Source organism: Scomber japonicus, chromosome 23 (genome assembly GCF_027409825.1).
Source record: "Scomber japonicus isolate fScoJap1 chromosome 23, fScoJap1.pri, whole genome shotgun sequence".
Lineage (NCBI taxonomy): Eukaryota > Metazoa > Chordata > Actinopteri > Scombriformes > Scombridae > Scomber > Scomber japonicus.
In genome coordinates this window covers 1,131,130-1,158,646 of record NC_070600.1, presented here as the reverse complement: position 1 = coordinate 1,158,646, position 27,517 = coordinate 1,131,130, and the positions used below count along the sequence as shown (strand labels likewise).

At 39.1% G+C, this 27,517-nt stretch overlaps 1 protein-coding gene across 1 annotated transcript; it reads left to right on the top strand.

Moving 5' to 3' along the window:
* The first annotated feature begins 24,098 nt into the window (after positions 1-24,098).
* LOC128353491 (general transcription factor II-I repeat domain-containing protein 2-like) lies at positions 24,099-25,865 on the top strand. The gene has a single exon (XM_053314192.1). It carries the CDS (start codon positions 24,099-24,101, stop codon positions 25,863-25,865), a length of 1,767 nt encoding a protein of 588 aa, XP_053170167.1.
* Positions 25,866-27,517: the final 1,652 nt, after the last annotated feature.

Sequence of the window (27,517 nt, the reverse complement as noted above, 5' to 3'; positions counted from 1 at the left end):
CTCACCTGTGGGTGTCTGGGGGGAACTGGGGATTTAAGGGCTGTCTAAACTTTTGTTCAGTCTCTCTTGCTGCCTCCAGACTGAGTCTTGGGTTCGGGCTTCCACCTGCCATGTGGACCTAAGTGTCACAACCTCCTGCATTCAACACTTCACACAACATACTTCACTCATCCATACACTGCACACATGACTGACCTTTAACATAACCTATCACACATACTTTTGCTTTATTTTTATATAAGTTTCTTATATTTGTTTGGTATAATCTGATTTCTATTTGACTAATTTACCTATTATTTAATTTCAAGTTAAAATGATTTAATAATAAATTAATTTTGATTTGGTATCTCATGTGTGGACTCCCTTTTTGCCACTAACTGGCCTGGTTTGTGACAATAGTGATACATCCGTTGAATCTGAGGCCAAGTCCACACGTACCAAAACGATCTTTTTCCCCTCCGTTTTCCCTGGCATCGTTTCAAGAATATTTGCGTACAAACGGATCCATCTCAACACGACTCAACAAGCTACTTCATATTCCAGGCCTATAGATGGCGCTGTTTCAGTTTCAGAAATTCACCAAAAACGGAGAGGAAGAGGCGGAGCATGCGCATAAAGCTTGAGCGCTGTTTACAAATCGGGTTAGGGTTAGCAAAAACCTTTTTTGCTCAGTGTGGTGGCACAGGAGCATGATGTTGTTCCCTAGTAACCCTAATAGGCTCAATATTTTCTCCAGCAGGAACACGAGCATGTAGTCCGCCATTGTTGCTGATGTTGTTATGAGATGTCTCGCAGGATATAAGAGGTGGAAGGCTAAGCTTGAGGGGTGTGGCGATGACATCATTGAAATGCAGGTATGCGTCTTCACCATCCAAACGAACACTCAAGGGCTGCGTTTGCTAATGTTTTCACCCTGGGACCAGGTTTCAGACAGCTTTGTTTTCAGGCAACGCGTATCTGGCGTTTAAACCAAAAGCGTCTCCGTGTGGATGATGGCCCCTGATGTTTGAAAGCTGATGTCTGTCACTGTTTTACAAACTGCAAATGAATCATGCTAAGGTTCAAATTGCATGCACAATAGTTTAGACAGAGCTCCAATCAAAACCATCACCCTTGAATAATGTTTCATGAGAAATATTCTTACAGCATGAGATTTATGTTATACAGCAGTCCACAGCAGTACAAAGAGTATGCTGCTCTTTTATCAGCAGCATGCTCACTTGAAACAGCTGGTGTAAAGATGCTGCATATTTTCCTCAGTGAAATCCATAAATGCCAATGTTGACTTTTTCTGTCTATTAGACGCTCTAATAAAAAGGGAAAGACCAATAAAAGGCACCACTTTTGAGACACTATCTGCTTTATTGCGCTCTCACTGGACTTCAAGTTCATTATGATGCTTGGCTTGGTTTTCACTTTTCCTTATCCATATTAAAAACTTGAAATCCAGTCAGTTGTTCCATTTAATATTTTCTATGAATGCAATGAACATGTGTTAGCTGGTTATGAGGAGAGGAGCGCATCAAGGGAGAGAGTGATGGTGTTAAAAATGAGAAAGATGTTGTTGAGCCTTATTTGGATGCATGGGAGCATCATGACATGAGTCCTAGCACAATCTTTGGCAACTGGGCAGCAGAATTTAGGATTAAGCTTGTAGTGCTTCCAGGTCTTCTTGGCCTTCTAAGACTCTGGCATCCCAACGTCCCAAAAGATGCTTGGACCTTGCTTAAAACAAGACAAATTACCAGGTCTCACAAATTATAGGAAGGACATTCTTCTACTTTGGAATACTGAACTCATTAAACAACACTGCAAAAATATAAAAAATGGCCATGTATTCAAACTAAAGTTACATTTTGATGGGCTTCCTTTGTTCAATAGTTCCAATACGCAATGTTGGCCTATTCTAGGGTTATTTATGTCTGCACAACCAGTTGTGACCGGAATTTTTAGTGGTGCTGGCAAGCCCAAATGTTTGGATCAATATTTAATGGATGTGATTATTACTTGTGGCAGGCAAATCAGTCAAGCAGTTGCTTTCCCTGAATGAGATGCCCAGAAGAAGAGTGATGACAGTGTCAGATTGTATATTGATGATGAGCACCATACAACATCCCCTCTGAAAAATACATTGGCATGGTATCAAAATTCCCACATGGTTATATGCATTTATCATGTTTAGAAGTGGTATGAACATTAGAGGTGCTAAAGTGGACCTCTTTGAGTTAGATTACAATCAATGGACCCAAACAAAGTGATAGGAAAGGGTTAGGGTTATCCGTGAATGGGGTTCCTATGTTCCCTAATTTCTAAGAAATGTTCCTCTTATCAAAAATAGACCCTATGTTATCTCAGGCCTACATTCCCAAAGCACAGGTATGGCCATTCCCTAATGCACATAACAGACATCCCAACTCTACCAGAAGACTGCGCGTATGTATGTGTGTTTGTGCAGCGTGTGCAAGAGTAAAGCATCATGATTGTTCTGTGTTGCTGTTTAGTAGACCAATCCCACCTTTAACGGCCACAATCTAATCAGTTCATTATTGAGTCCCAGTGGACGTTGGTACCAAATTTGAAGCAATTCTGTGGAGGTGTTCCTGAAATATCACGCTAACAACAACGGGTGGGATGGACATAAGGTAAAGTACGTGTACAGGCAATCCGAAAACATAATGCCCAATTTTTTTTTCATCTATGAAAATGCTTGAAAGACAGGCGAATTACTTTATTTTATTATTAAACTGAGAGAACATAGGGCTGAGGGGATATAGACACGCTCCCCCATGAATTTGCATGGAGACCAAGAGGTCTAGATGAAAGCAGTGGGTGGGAAGCAACAGTTGGCACCAATTCATGCTGTATGCAGGAGCAGCTGTGTTGTGAAATGTGCTTCTGTCAGCTCATGATGTTTTTCACTGCCATCTTTATCTAAGCCAACCTATATTCATGTAGGGGACAACGGGGTTGGTTATCACATTCATTAGATTTCGGTCCCTAGAGTTGAAAAGTGTTGGTACAGAAAGTTCCAGAATTTAAGTGAGATATTACTTTCAAGGGGGTTTTTTTTTGGGGGGGGGGGTTCTCTTTTTAGGCTTTTACCATGAGTTTATAATAAAACAATCATTAACAATAAAAAGTATGATGAGAGAGCAACAGTTTAGATGGTTCTTGGCTACTCTACAGCATGTGGTTATATCAAGCATCCAACCCTTTGATGGGGTGCACAAGACATATTTCAGTCCACATCTTTTGAACAGAATTGGCTTAATAAGAGTAAGATCATTCCATTTCTACCTGACACTTTAGGCTTCCATTACACATTAAAAAGGAATCTATCCAGTATACAGTTTATGAGGAATTCAAAGGAAAGTAAAAAGTGTGATGTTTCAGATTTAGGTAAGACCTATGGAATGAAGCACAACAGTTTTAACGGTCTTGTGCACCATAAAGATTATGTCAGCGAACATTAAGAAAAGTCAAAGAGCATTTAGATGCAATATCCTAACCCTAACCCCTAACCCTGAAAAGACTTATCAGGCAGCAACAGTTCCATATAGCTCAAATTATTTGTCACTTTTCAGACACAGAATGCTGAATAAAAGCAAACATCTGTCAACCAGTGTCACAATATTTGAAAAAATAATGAACCTCTTACTATTAGTTATGCTACCTATCAGTCCACTCAAATATCTGGAGAGTTTTGGCATTAAAATGTCTAAAGCTGACAGTTGTGTTTGCATTGGTGATACATTTGAACCATTCTTGATGTTGGGGTTTACAATTCATTCAAAACCAAAATGACTTTGATTATTCTTTGACACCACTCACTTGGGGATATGTCTGACTTCTGATTTCATCTCAACCTTGATATTATCTTCCTGCCATTTGTAAGTATGTATGCTTCCAGTTAAGGATGATATTGTTGGAATCCCTTTGCTTAATAACTGAGAGTGGAAAGACATGAATGAATATTGTCACTTGTTCCTCTACATGTAGTCCACTCACACTGACAATTAAACCAGTTTCCATGTGTCTTGTTGCTGTAAAAGCATTTTGTGTTAAATTGCCTGTGAACTTGACTGAATCACCGCCGATGTTATGAAGGTAAATATGCTACAGAATGTGAGAACTTGTAGAACAAACATCTGAAGTCGTATGTTTACATTTTCATGTGTTTAAAATTACATATAAACATAAAAACATAAAAATAACACATTTGAGCTGAATTTAAAGAATAAAACACCTGAGAGCTTGTTGAAGAAAATATTCACACACCCTTTTTCTAAATGTGAAGTCACAGAAAAAGTATTCACAAATGTGTAGATTGATATTTACACACATACCATGGCAGCTGCTAACTTCAGGGGCAATCAATTCACATCTGGCAGGGCTGCTTGTTTGCCTATCATCTCACCTGCATTAAAGGACTGCATCTGTTCATGGCCATGTACAGATCCTGTTGCAGGTGAGTCTCATTAGATTTTCCCTCTAAATATTCAAATGGAAGAGTCGCCAACTTATAGCCATACTTAGAGCCATATATAGTGATTTTACCTATAGCCACATGAAGCCCTGCTTTTTTACACTATTATTATCATTATTATGAATCATTGATGTTTGAAGCCAAGGCAGACAGTCAGAGGAACGTTTGGGGTCTCAAGACTCTTTTGTGGCCAATGAGGTATTTTTTTTATTTATAAATATTTTATTTCATTTTTGCACCAAATGTCCTTTTGTATTTAATTTGTTTTATGCTCTGTACTGTATGCCTTATTGATAGTTTGTGCTGTGTCCATGCATAAACACAAACAGGGATGCAGTAGAGAGGCGAGACATGTCCGAGCAATAAACTCCTGCTTAAAAGAACCGACCTGTGTCTGTGTCACCATTTAGAATACTACAGTAGTGTTATTGACTCCAATCCCTGGTCATATTATGTACCTGTGCTATACATCTTGTAAATTCATGAAAGATTAACAGGTCATATTTATTGGACTTGACTTGAGCCCTGTATTTAGATTGTTATCTGCTGTAGAATTATGAAGAAGATGATGATGTAATATATATATAATCTATAAACGGGAAAACCTCCGATTTCATGACCAAATTTGCCAAAATGTGCTATTTACCTACCCTTGCCCTATAACTTTATCTGTTATTTTAATTAGAGTTTTTAAAAAAGTATATATATTTATTTAATTTCAGTAAAGATCATAATAAAATGAGACATGAAAATAGATCCTAATGTCAGAGCTCACCAGTCACCAGCTGATTCAATCAGTGACAATGATGATTCACTACTGTCAGTTCAGCTTGAGGACTCAGTGTTAGACATGTTTGTACATGTATGTGTCCTCTCAGAGTCCCACCAGAGAAGAGATGGGACTAAAAATGTAAAGTTGCCACAGTCATTCATTCAAATCCAAATAGTTTATCCCTCAAAGCATATGAATGCTTCCTAAAATTCATGGCCATCTACCAATGAGATTATGGGTTATCCTGTGTTGAAAGCTAATGTTTTAGCCTGACGGTGACATAAGAGGAAAGCCCCTGCAGTATCCAAAAAGGAAAGGCTTTATCCTTTACGGAAGCATGCATGTGCTCAATGCATTTAATGGGATTACAGTTACTTTTTGATAACCGAGTGGACATTTTTGCCTATTGTTGCTAGTCCTGGAATCATCTTCTGGTGACTATCTACATCACATTATATTACAAAATCAGTTCTTTTTCATTACAAATTACAAATCTGACTATAATAAATCTGTCTCTGGACCAAAGTGTTGGACGGACAGACAAACTAGGTCCAAACCATAGTGGAACAAAAGCCTCCACAGAACATTGATGATATTATTTTGACACCATTACATAAAATACACATCATATTGCAGAAGTACAATACACACAGCATGGTTTTATCTTCCTGCAGGGCTTTATCAACCCACTGTCAGGAGGCCTTTAAATCCTGTCCATGAGGCTTCCGTCCACAGCTCTTTTTATATCCACCGCCTGACCTCTGCCATTATCTGCTCTACAGTGGCAGGACATAACTGTATATAGACCCATTTATTCTCACACTGCTACCAAGTGAGAGGGAATCTCCAGCATCACCCTACAGTTGGGAGAGAAACATAAACATGTAAATATACAGAGAGGAAGTGAGTGAGGGATGGATATACAATTTCAAAAGAAGAGGATGATGAGAGGATGATGGGAGCTGGAGGCAGTGATGGAAGGTTGAAAAGAGGACGTCGGATGAGAGAGACCGGGACTCAGTGATGATGTGCCATCCCATCTTTGCATTATTTATATGTGCATACATCATGTCACAGCAGTCGTGACACAAATAAGACACAGTGCAGAGAAGCTCTTAAACTCTGTGAAACCACTTTTACACTCTGCTCCAATGAAAAATTGAACTGAACTGAAATGTGCCATTTTTATTGAATGCTAGACATTTTGCACCTCATCATGAGGCTGGTGTCGGAAGTGCCATAAAAGCCTGGTGTGTGCAACATTTATATGAAAGATGGTTATGATAGTGTTTTTATATTTCCATGTTGTGCCCCTGTGAGGCTCACTGGAATATAAAAACTTGAGGATTCCTGCTTGGTGTGATGAAATAAATATAACAATGGTAGTCGTTGTTGTACCTGGACTACAGGATAGCACCAGGTTTATTATAGTTAACCAAAACTAAGACTATCTGTAACTAGCAGTGAAAAAATAATTGAGTTAACTGAGGTAAAAATAACCGAAAACTAAATAAGAACTACAATGAACAATGCAAAACTAATTAAAACTAAACCGAGTTGCAGATAAAATCAGCGTTGATTTTTACTGTGTCCTGTTCAGTTTGACTTCTTGAGATAACAGGCTGCTTCCAGTAGGTGGCAGCATAGCGGATGCTGGCTGCCAGCACAAGAAGATGCTTGACGTGCAATTGATGATTTTCTAGAAAGAAGTTGTTGCAGGCAGAAAATATCACAGCCCAGTATGGGAATATTTAGACGACAACCCTGTAGTAGATCAACGTAAAAGTGTGGTGATGAAGAGTGATGATGATGGTGATGTAGAGTGATGGGAACATTTGCTGGATACAGCTAAAAGGGAAAAATCCCACTAATTTGAAAATCCACCTTTGAAGCTCTCACAGAGAAGCAGGAGACACCTGAAGAACTAAAACTAAATGAAAACCAAACTAAAACTGATGAATCACTTGTTAACTAACTAAAACTAAACAACGAACTTTGAAAAACGAAATAAAAATAAAAACTAATGACAATTTTGAAACTATAACTCTGCATAGCACGAAACACAATGTACAGCTGAAACTGATGGGAATTATTTAGCTGGTACAGGTAGTGTACATGATCATAAGCTATAGTATTGGATTAATCCAGATTTTAACTAACCATCCATCCATCCATCCATCCATCCATTCTTTCTTTGCTGCTTATGTGAGACCAGGTCACAGTTGCAGCAGACTGCCTAATGCAACCCAGACATCCTTCTTCCTAATGTCCACAAGTTCCTCCTGGGAGAGGTACTCCCAACCTAGAAGAGATATACTGTATAATTAATCTGCTCCAATATGTAGTGGCTCTGCTCTGGGGTCAGGGAGGCACCCATGAAGCATCCTAATACCATGCCAAAAGCAACTAGCTCCATGTGAAGGAGCAGTGACTGTACTGTGGATGTGTGAGCTCCTCACGCTGTCTATAAAGCTGAGCCCAGACACACTATGGGTGAATCTATTTCAGCGTCTTGATTCCACAATGATCTAGTTCTAGATTTTAACTTGATGGAAGACAATTAGTATGACAGAGAGCACATAAGTAAGAGAATATCAACACAACAAAACAACTCAAGCAAGACAGAATTTGACAAGACAAAAATGCACATACTGTATTTGGTCTTCTCCTGGACTCATAAAACACTTTTAAAGTTGTATTGTGTGGATGTGGTATTGTGTTTATGTGGTGAACCTGAAGCAAAGAAAAAATAGGATGAACGTGTCCTTTTTACTTCTATGTGTGTGAATTAGGGCAATATATCAGTTTTACAGTAACATGCTGTCATTTTCTGAACTTGACAGACTGATCTAGCTGTTCTATTATTTGCCTTTATCCAATCTATCATTATACCCACATCATCAAAATTCCCATTGTACAAACATTTTGTGAAAATACCAATAGCCATTCCTACAATATTGTTGGAAGATCAATATCGAGGTATTTGGTTAAAGATATTGTGATGTTTGGTTTGGGCCATATCGTCGAGCCCTACTGTAGATTTTCCCTGCACAAAAACTTAATAAAGTATATTTACAAATCAGTGGTGAGGACCCTCTTACACCGACCAGAAATGTTTTACAAATGAAGAGAAGGTGCAACAGGTGCAAAGACTAGATAATGAGAATCCTGACCTGACTGAAGACCAAGACCAAAATGTTAAGACACGTCAGGTTACCTGGAGTCACACTGTTAACTTTCAGCAGGTTTTTACAGTAAATGCTCATAATACTACTGTAGTCACACTGCTGCAGTGCATGGCGGGTAATTATTCACAATTTTACAGTAGACTGCAGAGAATTTGAAATTAATGGTAACTACAAGTAATTATTGGAATAAAGGTACAGCAACATACAGTAATTTAGATATAGGATATTGTAGTTTTACAGTACTTTTGTGATTTTTTTGGGGTTAAAATGAAACCACAATAGGTTGCTGTGATATTACTGTCAATTGTGAATTTACAGTAATTTCAGATAATAATTACAGTACTATATTGTAATTTTACATTAAAATACTGCATTTTCACAGTACTATTGTGTCTGGTTGGCTGTAGAAACACACACACACACACACACACACACACACACACACACACACACACACACACACACACACACACACACACACACACACACACACACAAAATCGAAGTAAAGGAGCCTTACAGGTATTAGTGACTAATGTAAGGGCTGAATTACAAATAGTAATTGTTTACATTACTGACCCAATTGAGTGCTATGTTAGATTTACTTATAGATTACCAACTTTAATTCACAAAGTAAAAGAGCAGAAGACAAGTATTTAGTTCACAATATAAAATGTTTTTAAATGACCAAATATTAAATACCAAAATGCAAATAAACAGATTAATTTAAAAGCATTCTTATTACCATAAAATGTTGAAAGCTATACTTTTCATTAGAGATGAAAATAATTAACCAAATTAAATCAGCTCCTTGTCCTAAGGGCTTGCTGGGGGACATATACTGAATCCTACTAGATAAATTAGGTTTACGATGCAAGTCCACACAAGCGCTGCCAAATATGATAACTAACTTACTCATTGAAGGGAGACCAAGCAGCAACTACCATAGTTGGTGGTAATTTTGGATATTATTGCTCCATTAAGAAGATTTGAAGAATTGGCTCACCTGATCTCCTCTTCGCCTCCAGGACTCACAGTGAATCTAACTTTTGTCACAATAATTCAATGTTAGTATTACTTGATTAGGATACCTTCTTTATTAGAAAAATTGAACTAAAGTAGCTCACCTTAGCCTTAGCAGTGAACAGAACAGCAGACTTGTACGGAAGAGTATAAAAAAAACCCCAATTTTTTAAAGGAGGATTTTTTTTCTGACTTTCAGGATTCTGAGAAAAAGGTCACAATCCTGACTTTCTTTTTCAGTGGCGCTAATACTCTTCTATACAATTGGTATTTGGTTCCATTAAAAACTATGCTGTAGGCTTTTTTTCCATTAGAATACAAACCCATCACATGGTTAAAGCAAGGAATTTCAGTTTGACATGCTAATTTAACCCTTACATACTGTCCATATTCTCCACCTTCACAGTATGTTCTATAAAACCTCCTCATAAAAAGTGTCTAGGGCAAATTTTTAACCAACTTTAGAAAGCATCAATAGTGGATCTGACTGATCAATAAATGTGATTAAACCTTGATTCATGTTTCAGAGAGCATTTATGGAGAAAAAACAGCTCCTATCACACAATATCATGTCCTATTTGACCTAAGACATGAAAATATAACATAGCAGTAATGATGTAAATGTATTTAATGTAAAGGTAAAATGATCAGAACTTTATGGAAGTGTGGGGTTTATTGTAGAACCATTAGAGCCATCAGTCTTCACTGCTACATCATAAAAACTACTATCTTATTAAAACTATGAACTATTCATTTCACTAAAACACATGGCAATAGATACAGAGATCATTTGACCCAGAACAGACTCAATGAACAAACATTTATAGCATCTATACAAAAGTATAACATTTTAGGAAAAGTCATCAAATTTCAGAGTAAAAACCATAACTCATGTTCTGCCATCTTGTATTGATACTGCCTCTGGTAATTCAGCTGAGAACATGGACTGACTCATCACATCAACACACTGAGAGATTACATACCTTTATACATGTGTAAAGTGTGTTAGGGTTACAGTATGTGTGTCTATATTCTTCCTCTTATCTGATTACACTGAGTATGAACATACATATATATGTATTTGTTTTCCCAAGAGTTTTGTCATGAGCAATTTCTTCTGGAGTGATGGTAACCCCAGACTCTATTTGAGAGATGGACTTGCGTGGGATATGAATGTCCTCCTTCTTCTGTCTCTGGCCATCACAGAGTACGGATTGATAACCTTTGACCTTTCTCCAGTGGATGCTGTGGCTGGGTCTAGTCAGGTGTCTCAATGGGCAGGTTACATACAGATAGAAGGAAATATAGTGGTCTTTCTTTATCAGGGTTACCTTGTTAATCACATAACATCACCAACTTAGTGCCAGGGCTCAGTGTTAGTACTAAAAATGTGTTTATGTATGTCCATTAATATTGTCAAAACCAAAGAAAAGTTTGATTTTGATATTAGTGCTTCCTAAAACTTTGGCATCTGAATGGATTTTTCTAATGATATATGAATCTCTTTATTTAAAATATAATCTACCAGCAATGTTATTCCAAACTGTACCTCAAGGCAATCTGTCTATGTTGAACAGAAACTCCTTGCCCTGCTTCTTCTGGCTTGAGAAATATGGAAACAAATAGTGCATTAGTATAAAAATGGATGATTCTGAAAAACAAAAGGGACATAATATATCTTTGCATATAAATTGAGTTTTCAGATTTTTCTGCCTTGGTGTGTGAATATAGTCAAAATACTACTTTTAGTTTCCAGTTGCCTTAACCCTAACTATTATGTGCAACTGTTTTGGTAGAGTACATTTTCAGTTACTATATCTCATTGAAAATGTGTTGAACTTAACTGATTGATAATCTGATTGAGCCATCTCTACCATTCTGTTTAGTTGTGTAATGCTAAAATATTCCACTAGATGTCACTTTGTCTTTCAGTAGCATGCCTTTCCAGTTTGCCTCCAAACAGGAAGCGAGAAACAGAAAACATAAGACATAAGGACACGTTTTGGTAGAATTTTCAAAGATAATAATATTTTTTGGGGCATATTATAGTTTCAGAGGCCTCACTGAACAGACTTATGTAACTTGATGCAACAAAAACAAGTCTAATAATGGTCCAATAATTTTCTAAAAACATGCTCTACTTAACGGTTAAATCGTCATTTTATAGTAACTAGCTAATGTAATTAAAATGGACTATTTACTATAAAATAAAAAACTGCTTATCGTTCATTGTTATTAAAATAATATGTTTAATGATATTCCATTAAAGATGAAATAATTTTACTATCGAATAACATGCTTAACCAAACGGTTGAGTTGAAGTGATAAGGGTCGTGATGTCAAGATAATAAGTTTACAATTTTTATGAAATAAAAAAAGATGAACATTCGCCGTTATTAATACCCAGAGGAGCAAGATGAGCAAGTTCAATTCATTTCTTGAAAAAGTTATCATTTTATTTGACTTTTTCTACATGTTTTTGGTATTTGTAAATGTAATACTTTTACTATGAAGGAACATCTCCACCATTTGGTAGAGGTCTATATCTGAATAACTATGGGGACTGTTTAAAAAGAAATTACCATTGCTTTTTGGTGAGAACATATATGATTATAACATGTTTACAGCATGCTGTGCAAGTCCAAGTGGCCAAAAATGATTCATGTATAGGTTTGACAGGTTTAGTGATTTCAGCCTCCCTTAGTATTCAACTATGTTAGATCTAACCTGGTAAAAACAGAAGATTCATTCAATGAACTTTCAATGAATGAGAAGAGCATACAACAAACTATACATGCATGACACAGAATTATTATAGGCTATAAAATCTATCATCATAATTATTTTATAGACTCAAATGACCCATTTTAATTTGCATACACATAATCTTTAAATTAAAGTCACAGCAGGGGTTTCTAATATGCGTTTGATATCTGAAGCATTTAACACTTTGCACAAGGTAGCTTGAGGAGAGTATGGATGGATTTAGCCATTTTAGGTTGTTAGTATGGTTTGCAAAGTGGTGTGTGCAGAACTTAAATGCCTTAAAGACTTCACACTTTCTTCTCACTTTTGCAGACAGGGGTTGGCAAGTTCACATGCAGCAATCTGAGTGCAATAGCACCTTGGGCTTCTGTACGGATTAAATTTTGTATCATTTAGTAATTTTATTAATGTCATTCTGTGATTCCCCCCAGGTTGACTGCTTTGCTGTGGCAGGGGTGGTGACTGAGCATAACTCAAGAGAGAATCAGCACCACACATTTCTCTGTTGTCTGTTTACATTAGTAGCGGCTGAGATTGGCACTAAAATAGGAATAGCTGGTCCACCTTAAACGTCACTCCTATTAACTATTACTCACTATTTGCTATGTAACGATGTAGGGAAGTAATGATGACTGGAGCCGAGAATTAAGCCACACTACTACCTCTGTGTGTGTTGTTCTCCAAGCTTCTCTATTATTTGTTTTGGTAGCCACACCACTCATGCATGCTCGTGCATGTGAGACACTCAATATCCTCCACGTCCAACAAATCAACATTTTTACTAGGTATGACCAACATGCTGCTCATGGCTGGTTGAGTATCATCCTTCTTACAGCTAGTGTAGTTTTTACTGCAAATTCTCCAGGAAGCCAGTAGCTGGATGATGTAGCCTCAATGAGCTGGCTCCTTTAAGTGAACTATGGTAGCAACTTTCTTTTAATTTTTTGTACATTAATGCCAGACGAAATATGAGGTGTGTTATAACGGAGATCAACCCATCAGGTAAAAGAAGGCTTTGGGGCGGGTGTTGTCTATGTCACATCCTGCCTGAGATTTTAGTTTGTGTTTTAGTTCCTGTTTTATTTTGGAAGGTTTTCTCCTTGTGCGTTTTCTGTTGTTTTTACTTCCTGTGTTTTCCTGACCTTATTGATTTCCTTATGTGCTTCACCTGTGTCTCGTTTTACTCACCTGTGTCCTGTGTGTGAGTCCTACTTTTCTGTTTCGGTTGGATCCTCTGGTTGATTTTCACCTGTTTTTGTTGAGTTTTGTTTATGTAAAAATTCTGGTATTCTGGAAATTATAATGTGTAGTTTAATTACCCTGAATCATTTAAGTGATACATGTGCATCTATAGCAATCATAGGTCAAAACATTGCTAAGTATGGCTGAATTATAAAAGCCAGAATTGAAGAGATGAAGAGCTCTTTCTGAGATGAAAATGCCAGCTGTGAATGCTGAGCTGAGACAAATGATCTGACAAAAACACAGAATAAGTTAGTATCTTACAAATGTTAAAGGACTGTTGATCCTTTTGTTCATTTAAGCATTAGCAGCTTTACAAATGTAGCAATAAGAGACACAGCCTTCAGCATGGGAGTGATTCAGACAGGGAAATTACTCAACCAGAGCTCTTTTTTTGGACTGGAAAAAAAAGAATTCAGGCAAATGTTACAGATCATTTCAATACAGATATGAAAGAATTTTCAGAGGTAGACAGGCATTATCCAGTATGGAATCTCATGTGACTGCCACAACTCAATGACATCTCTTATGTGAATGGACCCTTAAAATGGCCAAATTTACTTCTGGTTACAGATTCAAGTGTGCATGCAATAGAACCAAAACTGCTGGATTGCCTCATTGACCTTGCCCCTAAATTTACATACTCATATTATTTGGATCCTCTAAGAATATTCAACTGCCTGTACAAAGAACAGTAAATAGTTCCCGTGTCTGCCCTCTTGCTGCTAATAAGTAGTCCAACAGCCCAATGTAAAAATTTTACCAAACCCCCTTTAGAGGCTGAGTCTGAATTATCTTCAGCAGACCTTGTAAATAGTTGTTCAGCTATAATTTCTGATCTAAAGGCAGCCAAAGGTGTAGGCCAAAAGTGTAGTGAATTCTGTAGTGATTTCCATGGAAGAGATTGTTCAAGATATACAGCAGCATGCTAAAGAAACCGTCATTGAGCATGTATTTAGTGATGAAAGAGAAACTGAAATATGCAAGAAAGTTTAAGCATGTTTTGAGGAGTTAGAGAATCCTTTCACACTTCTTAATTCAGAATACAAACGATCAAATGTTTTTGTCAAACAAGTGGGAAACTGTAGAACCAGGTGAATGTGTAATTGGCTCAAGATTTGACACAAGGCAGAATAAAAAGACTGGAACATATGATCAGATAGTTGTTCAAGATAAATTCATGTATATTGCAATTTTATCTACATTGGAGTCAGTATTTAAAAGTCAGTATATTGCAGAAATGTTGAAAAGCTCAGCCACTGATGACTCAAGACTCAAAGATATTTGTGATGGATCTTTATTTAAGACTCAACCTCTGTTTTCAACTGAAAAGCACACAGTGCAGATCCAGATGTTCTTTGATGACTTCGAGGTTGCAAACCCTCTCGGTTCCAAGCGAGGTATTCATAGATTGGGAGCAATATATTTTACCTTAAGGAACTTCTCTCTGAAATGGAATTCGTTTTTGGCCAACATACACCTGTGTGCCTTATTTCATTCACAAGATCTTAAACGATACGGTTTTAGTGACATTCTTGCTCCTATTGTTCAAGACATTAAAGTGTTAGAGAGTGGTGGTCATGTTCGTGGCAGTGTGGTACAGGTTACTGGCGATAATTTGGGCTTACATAGCTAGTTTGGTCTGGTGGAGTCTTTCAGTGCAAGGTACTGTTGCAGGTTTTGTTTAACTGAAAAAGATGACTTTCAAACAGAATTCTCTTATTGCCCCATTATTGTGTGGATGAAGCCAAATCATCACTTAATCTGTGGACCAAAGCTACCTTCAGGTACAAATAAAGTTACCTTACCTTACCAAGTATTTAGTAAAATAAAGTTTTGTTAAAATAAATCAGTTTGAAGATCTATCCTGGCGCATAGAAAATACCACTCATGTTGACCCCCGCTTTCTCTAGAGCACACACTGGTGAATGGAAAACAGTTAAAATACTTGATATAAAAAATTGGAAATATTTGAGCATCTCAATTGCTGTTGGTTTTTGAAAGAAAAAAGATCTGAATGGGATATGGGTGAAAAACAGGCATTACTATAAAAACCCAACAGTACACTGACTCGTGCAAACCAATTATGGTTGGGTTAAAAATTCAACCCAGCATTTATTAGTGGGTGCACAGCACAGATGAACATACAATAACTCATCTTCCAAAGTCTTATATTTACTTTTGAGGCAAAATATGATGTTTATAATGTTTTATAATATTATGTACAGTATACTCACAACAGTTTGACATTTGTTTGCCATCTTGCCCAGCATCAGATAAGAGGCGTGATATCAGAAATCATTTGCAACAAAATGTCTTATTTGCTATGTGTAGGGTCTCATCAGAGATGATCCTTGTACAAAGACTGCCAATCTTTTACTTGATCAGTTGCTGGGAATAGAGAGGACACAGGAAGCTACATGGACAATCATCTATCAGGGATTAACATATAGAGGTTTTTACTGATGTGTTGACTTCCTTAATTGTGATGAAACTGAATACAATTTCTGAACTCTCTTTTTCAGGATTTTCTCTCCGTCTCCTCCCTGTTTGTTTACTTTGAATCAATATAATTCTCTCCTTGTAAATTAGATGGATCTGTTTGCTGAGGATGGCTAAGAGCAGCAGCTATTGTCTCTTTCTTTCCATGAAATAATTTTCTGAAAGAAACATGGCTGCAGACCTGTTTCTAAGACAACAGAGACAAGCAAAGGCACCTATCTGTATGTATGTGTAGCACGTAAACTTTCAGGAGATCACATCTGAGACCTCATTCACGCCAGATATTAACATGTAATCTGTAGCTGAATGATGACTCCGATCACATTTACACCTGCTGTCCACTGAATGACAATGAGTATTCTCTTTATCTTTATTCTGGCAGCACTGTGAGCAGAATTCAATATGTCAATACAAGTGATACAGGTTACTCTAAAGGGACCGCTTCATACAAGTTGAGGCTTACATAACAGACTGAGAAAGCCTTAAAGATCTGCTACTTTTCAGTAATATTTACAACTAGGAACACACAATCATGTTATTGTTATTTTAACTTCTGTAAAACATGCCTGGACTCTAGCCTCAAGGCATGAGGAAGATGGGAAAAGGTCAACTTGATGCAAATCTTTGGGAATCTTGAATTTCAGTTCTTATGCTAAATGTCACAATTCAATTGAGAATTAATTATAAATTCAAAAGGTTGAATACAAAGAAAGGCTTGTTCTTACTCTTACTGTAGCACACTGTGTAACAAATGATTCATGTCCGATGAGGGCGATCGTTCGTTGAATGCGTTCAGGCACAACACTGGTCTCAGACACTAGCACCTTCATCACCTGGAAACCGTGATGTATGCTGTGCCATGAAGTTGTCTTTGTTTGGCTTTGGAGTGGGATGTGGAGGATGGATGTTGGACTACTGATCTCCAAGCCTGACATTTTTTTCAAGCCACTGTAGAATGACGTGCTGCACCAAGTCCTTTCTGAAATGTTGAGTTGTTGGCTCATAGACCTTCCTTACAATCCACTGGTTTGATTGCTTGGAGTGAATCGTATCGTATTTTTCTTTTCCTAGGAATGAGGAGAGATAGAGGACATGAGAATGATGATGAGCATGTTACATGTGCATTCATTTGGTATGAAAATGAATAAACTGTGATATATTCCAGTCATTCTCAACATGTAAGCGGTCATTCTGATTTGGTTTCTCTGGGGACTCACAACTCCAGCAAGACAGTCAAATTGAGTTCAGCTTAGAGGGGAATGCAGGTCAATAAATGAGTTACTATGACATGACAGTAGCACTAGCACAAGAATTTGCTGACAAAAAATAGTAGTAATTTGAATATATTATACCAGTAGTATACAGCTGTGTTTCATTGAAAATGTTATTTTTGGGGTGCATGGACTGGACTGTACTTATATAGCGCCTTTCTAGTCTTTGCGACCACTCAAAGCGCTTTACATCACGTCATTCACCCTTTCACACAGTCATACACTGATGGCAGGAGCTACCACGTAGGGTGCCAACCTGCTTATCAGGGGAATCTCACCATTCATACACCGTTGGCACAGTAACGGGAGCAATTTGGTGGGAGGGTTAAGTGTCTTGCCCAAGGACACATCGACATGTGGACTGGAGGAGCCGGGAATCGAACCACCAATTGGAGGATGACCACTCTACCTCCTGAGCCACAGCCACCCATGTGCATGTGACAACAAAGCTGGTAATCTCCATGACATGCTGTATCTTTCATACTTACCAGACTGAATACGGTCATGCTGACTGCCAACATTGTGGTTGTGGCCAGTTGTATTCCTGCCTGCATGGTGACGTATGTGAAGTGCCGCCTCTTCTTTGCATACTTCAGCAAAGAGCAGTGGAACACTTCAAGGTCCAATAAAAAAAAGAAAGAATTTCATTTGGACATTTTCAACTTAATATATCTGTAACAACAATTTTTCATTTCTAATGCTTTGAAGGAAAAAGTACGTATTTGTTTAACTTGTACATTTGCCGAATCACTTTTGTTTTCTCAAAGAACAGATGAAGCATCACATTACACATGTTTCTCTGAGTGGTTTTCTGATTCACTGATGTCATCCACTGAGCCTCAATATATGAGTGTGAAATTTAGGGATAAATGTGGCCAACCAAAGTTACCTGTGTGTTTGAACAAAGTACAACAGCCTGGAGAGTGTTGTAGGCAGCAGACCCCTTCACCAGCCATTTCTTTCTTCTTTGTTGCTCCTCACTGAGGTCATCGTGGTAACATTTGTACTCCTGCCTATCCTCTTCCCAGCGGTGGATACCACACACATGGTACAGGATAGAGGTCAACTGGCGTAATTGTTAGCCATATCAAAGTATCCTCATTTGGCCATGCTTTCATCTGATGATAAACACCAGCAATAGGCTCTTTGCACGTCAACTTCCACTTTCATGTAATGCGGCCTCCCCCACTTCTGGCTCTGGCTAACGGTTCTACACCCGTTGCCTGACGGAGCTACCAAAAATGACCATAAACGACGTGCATCGCATACGTAAAGCGGCCACTAAAGCTCTGAAGAGCAAATTGGAGAAGGGTTTCAGGATGTACACTTCTTCATACATGAACAAATATGAAGGAGAGTCTCCTATTCTTGTATTTTTGTGCTAGGCTAGGCTAGTTAAACATTGAGCCTACTTTTGACAGTACAGTACATAACTGATGTATGTTTGAATATCTCCAGGCATTCAAGCGGAGAATTCTTAAATGAATGTTTATACTTGTTTGAGTACATGTTGCTTAACCTGTGTTTAAGTGTCAAATACAGACAGTGTGACAGGAGAGGTAGCGGTGCGGGCCATTTGCTTCAGCTCCATGAGAAAGAATGACAAACCACATACGGCTAAAGTAGGACTTTTGGTAGTCTCAGAGTTGGAGTTCAACTGTTCTGAGACGTTCGAGTTTAAGGTGTTCAGTACTCAAACATTACTTGCGTGTGGGTACTTGTGGCTACACAAGTACCTTACATGTTTACATGCAATTTTTCCCAAAATGGCATACTGCCTTTGATAGTGCTTAGTGTATATAAATGTAACCAAAAACCCTAATGTATAATAAACTCTTACGGACTATAAATCTGAATATTTAAATATATATATACATATATATATATATATATATATATATATATATATATATATATATATATATAATATATTCACTTCTAGTTAAAACATCCTTCAGAAAAGTAATAACAGTGTAGATAATGTGTGTGATGATCTCTCGTGCCCTCCACAGCAGATGAAGAAAATAATGCGGGACACCGGTTTATGACCGTCTGGGCAAGATCAAGCCCATTTACACCCAGATTGTCAAAGCCTGCAAATTTCACTTCCAGCCAGAGCAACACATCGCAATTGATGAAAGGATGGTTGCATCAAAGGCAAGAATCTCCATAAAGGAACATGTGGGGATACAAACTGTTTGTTTTGGCAGATTCTAGCACTGGCTACATGTGGACTTTTTTTTGTCTATGAGGGAAAGCCATTGAGCTCTGGAAAGGGACTAAGCTATGACTCTGTGATGTCCCTCATGGACTTTGGTTCGTTTGGCACAGGTTATCGGCTTTATGCTGAGAACTTTTACACAAGCTCCCAACTTTTTCTGGGCCTGCTAAAGAAGACGACAGGGACTTGTGGTACCGTCCATACAAACCGGTTTGGTTTCCCCAAGACAACTCCTCGGGGCACAATAAAGTGGATCAGGGACAGCAAAGTCCTTTTTGTCAAATGGATGGACACCAGAGGTTGTCATGTGTTCCACCATGCACAAGCCATTCACTGGTGATACAGCCCGAAGGAGAGTGAAGACAGCTGGACAGTGGGCGGTGATCGATGTCCCCATTCCAGCACCAGTCAAGGACTACAACCAGCACATTGGGGGGGTCGACCTGTTACTACAGCGTTATACACAAGACCATGAAATGGTACAGAACATTCTTTTACCATTTTGTGGACATTGCATCCAACAGGATCCCACAAACTGCATTATTTCTCAGAGGGACAAAATGTGTCTAAACGGGATACAGGCAGTGCCAGCAGATGGTTCTGTACACTCTGCCACAGAAAGACACCAGTTGGCTGTTCCTCATGCAAAGTACCCTTATATTTTGTTGCAACAAGGGACTGCTTCAATGTGTGGCACACACAGAAAGGACTGTAAAAAAAAGGCCCAACATGCCCACTGATCTGTAGACAGTAACATGTATGCAGCAACAGACAGCACTTTTTTATGTTTATAATTTTAGAGCACCGTTGTATATACCTCATTTTTTGCTATACTTGTGTGGCAGCATAGCTGAGCCTATGCATTGCACGATCTTGAACGCACCCCGGTGGTCTGTTAGCCTATCCCAGAGCAGAGGCCCGTATTTAGGACGGCTCTCTTGTTCTCCAGCTGCCACATCACTTCCGGGTAAGAGGTCGGTCTTCCTCTCCGCTACAGCGTGTGTGCTGCTGCACGTGTTGCTCTGTGCTGCTCATGAGCCCTTCTTTGGCGTGGTAAGTGTCCCCTCTCTCTGCATGGTGGTGTTTGTGTTCAGGCAGCTAATGCTAGTGTGGTCATAGGAAATGCTGATGTCCGGATCTGTTGCGCTCCTCCTCCTGCCTGTATGAGTGTGTGTGTGCGCCTACATTTCTGCTGAAGGTATGTTTGTGTCTCCCGCAACCGTATCATTTTCAGTTTAACTGAATAGTGCTAACATTATGTTTTGATCAGGTGGAACCACAGATCGGACTGCTGCTGCTTTGTCTCGGCTCTTTATGCCAGCTCGCCTTTCGCTTTGCCTGCTTGCTGTTGCTCTGTCTGCTTGGCCGCTGCTTTGCTGCTGCTCTGCTGTGTTGCCTGCTAGGGCAGCGTTTTGACTGCAGCCTTCTCTCAACGGACAATTAAGCTGCTGGCTCTCCACAATAAGACTCTTGCTGCAGTCTGGTTGCCACAGCAGCTTTGCATGGCATAGCCATGCATGCTTGGGCTAAGTGACTTTCTTTTTAATGGTTTAGTTGTATGAGTGTGAGGTGTGGGTTGTTTGAATTCATTTAGGTTATTTGTATAGGATTATTTTTTTCTTTCCTTTTCTTTGGACTCTTTTGATAGATTTATTTTCTTGTTTTTGTGTTCAATTCTATTGTAAATTGTGTATTTTCTTTGAATTAAGTGTATTGCTTTAATTAAGGGTTTAGTTATATTTGTTCATTTCTGTTCTTAAAATTAATTTGTTCATTAATAATTTTGTTTTTGTTGTTTGAGTTGCAACCCCCCATTAATTATTTTATCTTTGTTTCAGTGTCGGAGGCCGGTGGTGGTGGCGGTGACTGGTGGTGGTGTCTCCCCCTCGTTTGGTGTGCTGTGCTCCCTGATGATGGATACTTCAGTGTGTGTGTGTGGGTGACCTTTTTTCTATTTAGTTATTTTGGGTGAACTACTCCCCGTCTAACACTAATCCACCCGGTAAGCCTCTGACCTGAACTAATTTCCTTTCCCTGGTGTGAGTGATTTTGACCATTTTATTGTCTTAAACGATTGTAATAAAAAAAGAACTTTTATACCTTGAACCACGTCTCAAAGCCCATTGAATAGAGCGAACCTGTGTCTACTCCCTGGGTGAAATTCCCAGGGTGGCGTTGTCGTGCAACCTTTTAAATTTCTGGAAGATATTTGACACCTGATAGAAATTTACCTACCCCCGCAACACTTGTTTCCTTATATATTTTGCACTACTTATTACTTTTATACACTTTTATAGTTTTTGTATATTGTTCATATATATATATATTCAATATGTTTTGTATAGTTTATTCATTGTTCATATTTTGTTGATAGTGGCACAGTTGTACATATAGTACTAGTACATTTGAAGAATAAAAAAATGTTTGAAATTCAGTTCAATATAGTCATTTTTGTACAATGGTTACTTAGCATTCTGTAGTGTCTTGTCACATGACAGTATTTCAATATAGCCACCTAGAAACATGTGGAGACCCCTCCAACCACCCATCAAATGAATGTGTGAAAAAATCTGTTTTGAATCATGGTGAAAGGTTTTATAGTCACCAAAATGCTTCAGCAGTGTTTCCAGTGTCACAGAAGTGAGTAAATGCATTTGGCACAATTTGGCCATTTGGAGACGTTTTGGAGAGATTTGGGAACGCCAGTGAAACCACTAACTAAAAACGCCATAACTTTCATAAGGTTAGGCCTACAGGTCTGAAACTTCATCGAGGTGTGGTTGACAAGATGTAGAAGGTAAGTGGTCATTGCTATATACCTGGCATAAAGCATAGCTTAGTTATTGTTATTCAAATATGACTTATTTTAGGCAAAGACAAAAAAAATGTTTGAGACATGTTTGAACTGATGTAGTTTAGGTTGTGTGTGTGCACATTTTCAGAAACTAGAATTTGTCAGCTTTCGTATCATACATGCATCTAGGACTTGCAGTTATTGTGTTATATAAGCTTTTCCATTTGGGTATGCCAAATAGGTGAAAATTACCCCAGAAAGGTGGGTGTTAAGAGGCTAGAACAACTTTTAAAGGTGATAATGTGTCAGTGTTGTGTTCAGCCGCAATCAGTAAGACGCATAGCATTATCCATCATTCTCAGTCAATCCATTATCCTTCATTTCCTGTTTTTTTCCCACAGCCTCTCCAGTTAGATTGTTTCGAGCAGATTCTTACTACTTGGAGCTTGTTTATGTCTCCTTGTGTAAAGGTGGAGGAGGGAGTTTTTCCACTTCTTTTCTGAGCTTTTTATAAAAGGACAGACAGAGGCAGTAGTAGTAGCATGACCGCAAAGACGGTTTTGAGTAATATCTGGTTTTTGACACTGATGTAATAACTTTGTCTCTGAGCAATCACCTGTGACAGGTAAACATATGTGCAAATGAATGTATCCATCTGGAGTGAAAATCCGCCTATGACCAACCCCTGAAAACAGTTATTATCCAAGCTGCTCATTAGCATACCTTAGTCAAACTCGATTGTCTTTCATTTATCAGCTGCAGCTGTGTTTTCTCTGCTAAATAGGACACCTGTTCTATCAAGTCTTATGGTAGATGAGTGTGTGTGAGGAGAGTTTGGATGGTTGAAGAGACTTCACATCTGGGGGAAATGTCAGACTCTAATTAGCCACTGATGCAACACACCTTGAGGCCACTAGTTGAGTCATGGTGAAGGTGTCCCACCGAGATTTTGCTGAGAGTGTGATTTTATTTAATTCTACTCTACCAAATGGGAGCTTTGTCATTCACCATTTATCCATCTTCAGGCAAGGAAACGAGGTAAAGACAATAATGTACTCATGTCAAAATTAGGGCTGTCAGCGTTAACGTGTTAATCGCGATCAGATTAGTGCAATCCATAACGTTAATTTTTTTTATCGCATTTTAATTTTGCAAGCCTTTTTGTCCCTACTACTGGACTTTTGAACGGCTTGTTTAACTTTAAAACACTTCCAGACGCTTCAGTTGACAAGTCAAAAGTAAAATGCAACCTGTGTCAAACGGAGTTTAACTACCACCGGAGTACGTGGAGTTTGAGTTAGCACGGACGGAGTGAAGGCAGCGGTGACGTCTCTCAGTCCCGGTCCCAGAGGTGAGCAGCCAGGTACTGGAGAGGGAGGAGAGCGAGGCCGGCTCTACGCAGGGGCAAGAGGGGGCAGAGCCCCCTTAAATAAATGTCTTGCCCCCTCAAATCAAAATTTTGAAGTTGAGAAAGCACATTTTAATATACTCACACAATTAATATACATTACAAGTTGACAAAATAATCTGCAGTAGTGGAAAAATCAGCTGAAAAAGGGACACACACGATGGCCTACAGCATAGGTGTCAAACTCAAGGCCCGCGGGCCAGATGTGGCCCGCCATGTCATTTTATGTGGCCCGCGAGAACTTAAAAGGTCTAATTGTCTTAAAATAAATAAGTCAAAAGCGTGCATTGACCATAAACTACATTACCCACAATTCATGCCGATCATGTTACCCGCGAAGTGACGGCATCCCGCCACTAGAGCGCAGTGTACCAACATCAATGCAATTTTCAACAAGTGGAATCGAGAAATACAAATATTATCAAAATGTCCAAGAAGAGAAAAGTTGATGCAGATGGAAGACTGTTTCAAGAAAGATGGGAAGGTGAATACATGTTTGTGCTTCAAGGAGAAAAACCGGTATGTCTTTTGTGTTATGAGGCAGTGTCAGTTGTCAAAGAGTACAATCTACGTCGGCATTTTGACACCAAACACGGAGCTAAGTATGCCAAAGTTAGCCTTGGAGAAAAACAACAAACTGTCCAAGAATTAAAACGCAAATTACAATTGCAGCAGAATGTGTTCATGAAAGGCACAGCCAAAAACACTGCGGCAGTGAAAGCTAGCTATATTGTGGCTGAAGAAATCGCCCGAGCTTCAAAGTCTTTTGCAGACGGTGCCTTTTTGAAGCAGTGTATGCTGAAGGTGTGTGAGCAGGTGTGTCCCGACCAGATACAGACTTTTAAAAATGTCAGTTTATCAAGAAACACCATCGCGGACCGAGTTACTGAACTAGCAGGAAACCTGGCAACACAGCTGGCAGAAGAGACACGCAGCTACATAGCTTTTTCATTAGCTGTGGATGAAAGCACAGACAACACGGATACAGCGCAGCTATCAATTTTTATTAGAGGCGTTAAGCCGGACCTATCTGTCACTGAGGAGCTGTTGGATGTAGCTGCCATGCATGGGACCACAACGGGACGGGACATTTTTAATGTAGTGGAGAAGTCCATAAATAAAAATGCATTGCCCTGGGAAAAGTTGGCGGGACTAACTACAGACGGTGCACCTGCAATGTGTGGAGGAAAAGCGGGCTTGGTTGGACTGATGAAGGAGAAAATGGAAAAAAGTAACTGTCACACGCCTCTGATAACGTACCATTGCATTATCCATCAAGAAGCTTTGTGTGGGAAGGTGCTGGGGATGGATAATATTGTGACCACGGTCATGAAAACAGTGAACTTCATTCGGGCGCGTGGCCTGAATCACCGTCAGTTCCAGCTGTTCTTGCAGGAGATGGGTTCGGAGCATGGAGACGTGCCCTATCACACAGAAGTGCGGTGGCTGAGTAGGAGCAAAGTCTTCAAACGATTTTTTGAGCTAAGGGAAGACATTGCTCTTTTCATGCAGAGTAAAGGAAAGCCCTTGTCTGAATTGTCAGATCCAAACTGGCAGAAGCTGCAGGGACGCAAACAAGTCATCACGCAGATGTCCGACATGATCACCGCTTTCCAGCGTAAACTTGACCTATGGATGTGTCAAGTGAAACAGGACAATCTTGCCCACTTTCCTGTTTGTCAGAGCATCTCAGCCTCGTTTCCCGGTACTTTTTCATGTGCTCAGTTAGCTACCAAACTGAGCCGGTTAATGAATGAGTTTGATCGGCGCTTCTCTGACTTCAGAGCACAGCACTCGGGCTTTGCCATCTTTGTCAATCCCTTCACCACCGATGTCTGCACAGCACCCCAACACCTTCAGATGGAGTTAATAGAGCTTCAAAGCGATAGTGGCCTGAGAGCGAAGTTCCAGGATGTTACAATCCAGGACTTTTACCGTCTACTGCCCCCTGATTTGATGCCACAGCTTCGACTTCATGTTGCGCGTGTTCTGTCTATGTTTGGGAGCACCTATCTGTGCGAACAGATGTTTTCCTTAATGAGTCTAAACAAAAACAAGCACAGATCCCGCATCACTGATGATAACCTCCACGCTGTTCTACGGATTGCCTCAGCACAAGACCTAAAACCAGACATAGACACACTGGTCACAGAAAAAAGGTGTCAGACATCCGGCCAGAAAACGCATAGGTAAGCATTTTTAAAAATCGAATTAAAATCTAATAAAATGTATTTCAACCATGAAGAATAGTTAAACTGAGTGCAATTTAATGATTGTGCTTGCATTTTGTTTTGTTTATTTTCAGACCATGATCAGTGGATGAGGATGGTGGAGAGGGGATCGACTTGGTGTGTTCACGGACAGGGAGCATCTTCTCATCAACTTCACCTAAAAACTTGACCAATACAGTTGTGAATTGAGACGACCCTGATTTTGTTATTTTGAGTTTATTACATATACTACTTTATATGTGTAGCAATGTATTTAGTGTTTTAAGGTTTATGTGTTTATGCAGACAAATCTGCAAGGCTGTGTGCCACATGTTCTTAGCAACTCACAATTGTTGGTTGTACTTATTCTGTTATTCTGTCCTGTGACAAAAAGGTTTTGAACAAAGTTAATGTCATAACTAGAGTTGGATGATATTTTTCTTTATTCACTTGGATAGTTTGATCATTGATTGATGGAGTAATGTGGGTTTCTTAACCTGACAATTTAAAAGGATTTATGTTTTAACACAGCAAGAAACATAGTAAACATTGTTTTTACATCATATGTACATATGTAATATTGGTAATTTGAATAATTAATAAATTCAGAGTTATTTAACATTAAGGAGTAGTTACATTTATTTTACATTACATTTGGTTACATTTATACTGTCTTACCGCTACATGTGGCCCTTTGAGGGCAACCATTATGCTCATGTGGCCCTTGGTGAAAATGAGTTTGACACCCCTGGCCTACAGTGTCGGCTTCCCTCTCATCTCTCTGTCCCTCCGCTGTGCGTGTATTCACAGGCTGCGCAGCGCACACACACACACCCGCACACACACCCGCACACACCCCTCAGCCCTCAGTAAACATCCAATCACTGTTGCATTATGCAAATGAGCCAAGACGTACCCTGACAGTTGGTGTCAGGTTTCAGCACTGCCACGGAGTGGGTTAGACATTGAAGGAGCAGCAGCGTTACAAGCATAGAGATGAGTGTCCACGTCCACTGCATGTGACAACCTGAAGACAAGTGACCTGTGTCTGACGGACTCTTTATACAGTCTATGGACGGACCCCTACGTAAAGCCCCGCCCCAGGCTGTAGTTCTCTACTGTTTTTTTTTAAATAATCACAGCAGCTAGCAATACTGCACCTTTAGCATCAGCAAGCACTGATTCTCCTGCACCAGCTCCCTCCATCCCCTCAACAAGTGCTCCCCCAAAGCAGCCTGTTAAGCTGTCAACAAAAAAACAAGAAAAAAGGTTCTGCTGTATATCTGTTGTGTTTTATAAAATAGTTTGAGAAGATTTATTATTATTATTCATAAGACTACCTTTCAGTTTTGTAAATATTGACTATAGTGTGTGAAGTCCTACTTTAGGTTAAAATGTATTTGAGCATTAGGCCATCCAGTTAAGATAAATGTTATGTTGTTGGTTGATAAAATCTGGATGAAGGATGTTTTATTTTATTTCATTTTATGTTTATATTTCAGTTTCCCCCCCCTGAGGGATTGCCACCTTATTGTGGTCAGGGGGTTTGCGTGCCTCAGTTAGTGTTCAGGTGGGACACCCAAGTTGGACAGGTCTGAAGGTAGAGGCCTGACAAAGTGCAATCCACTTCTCCAG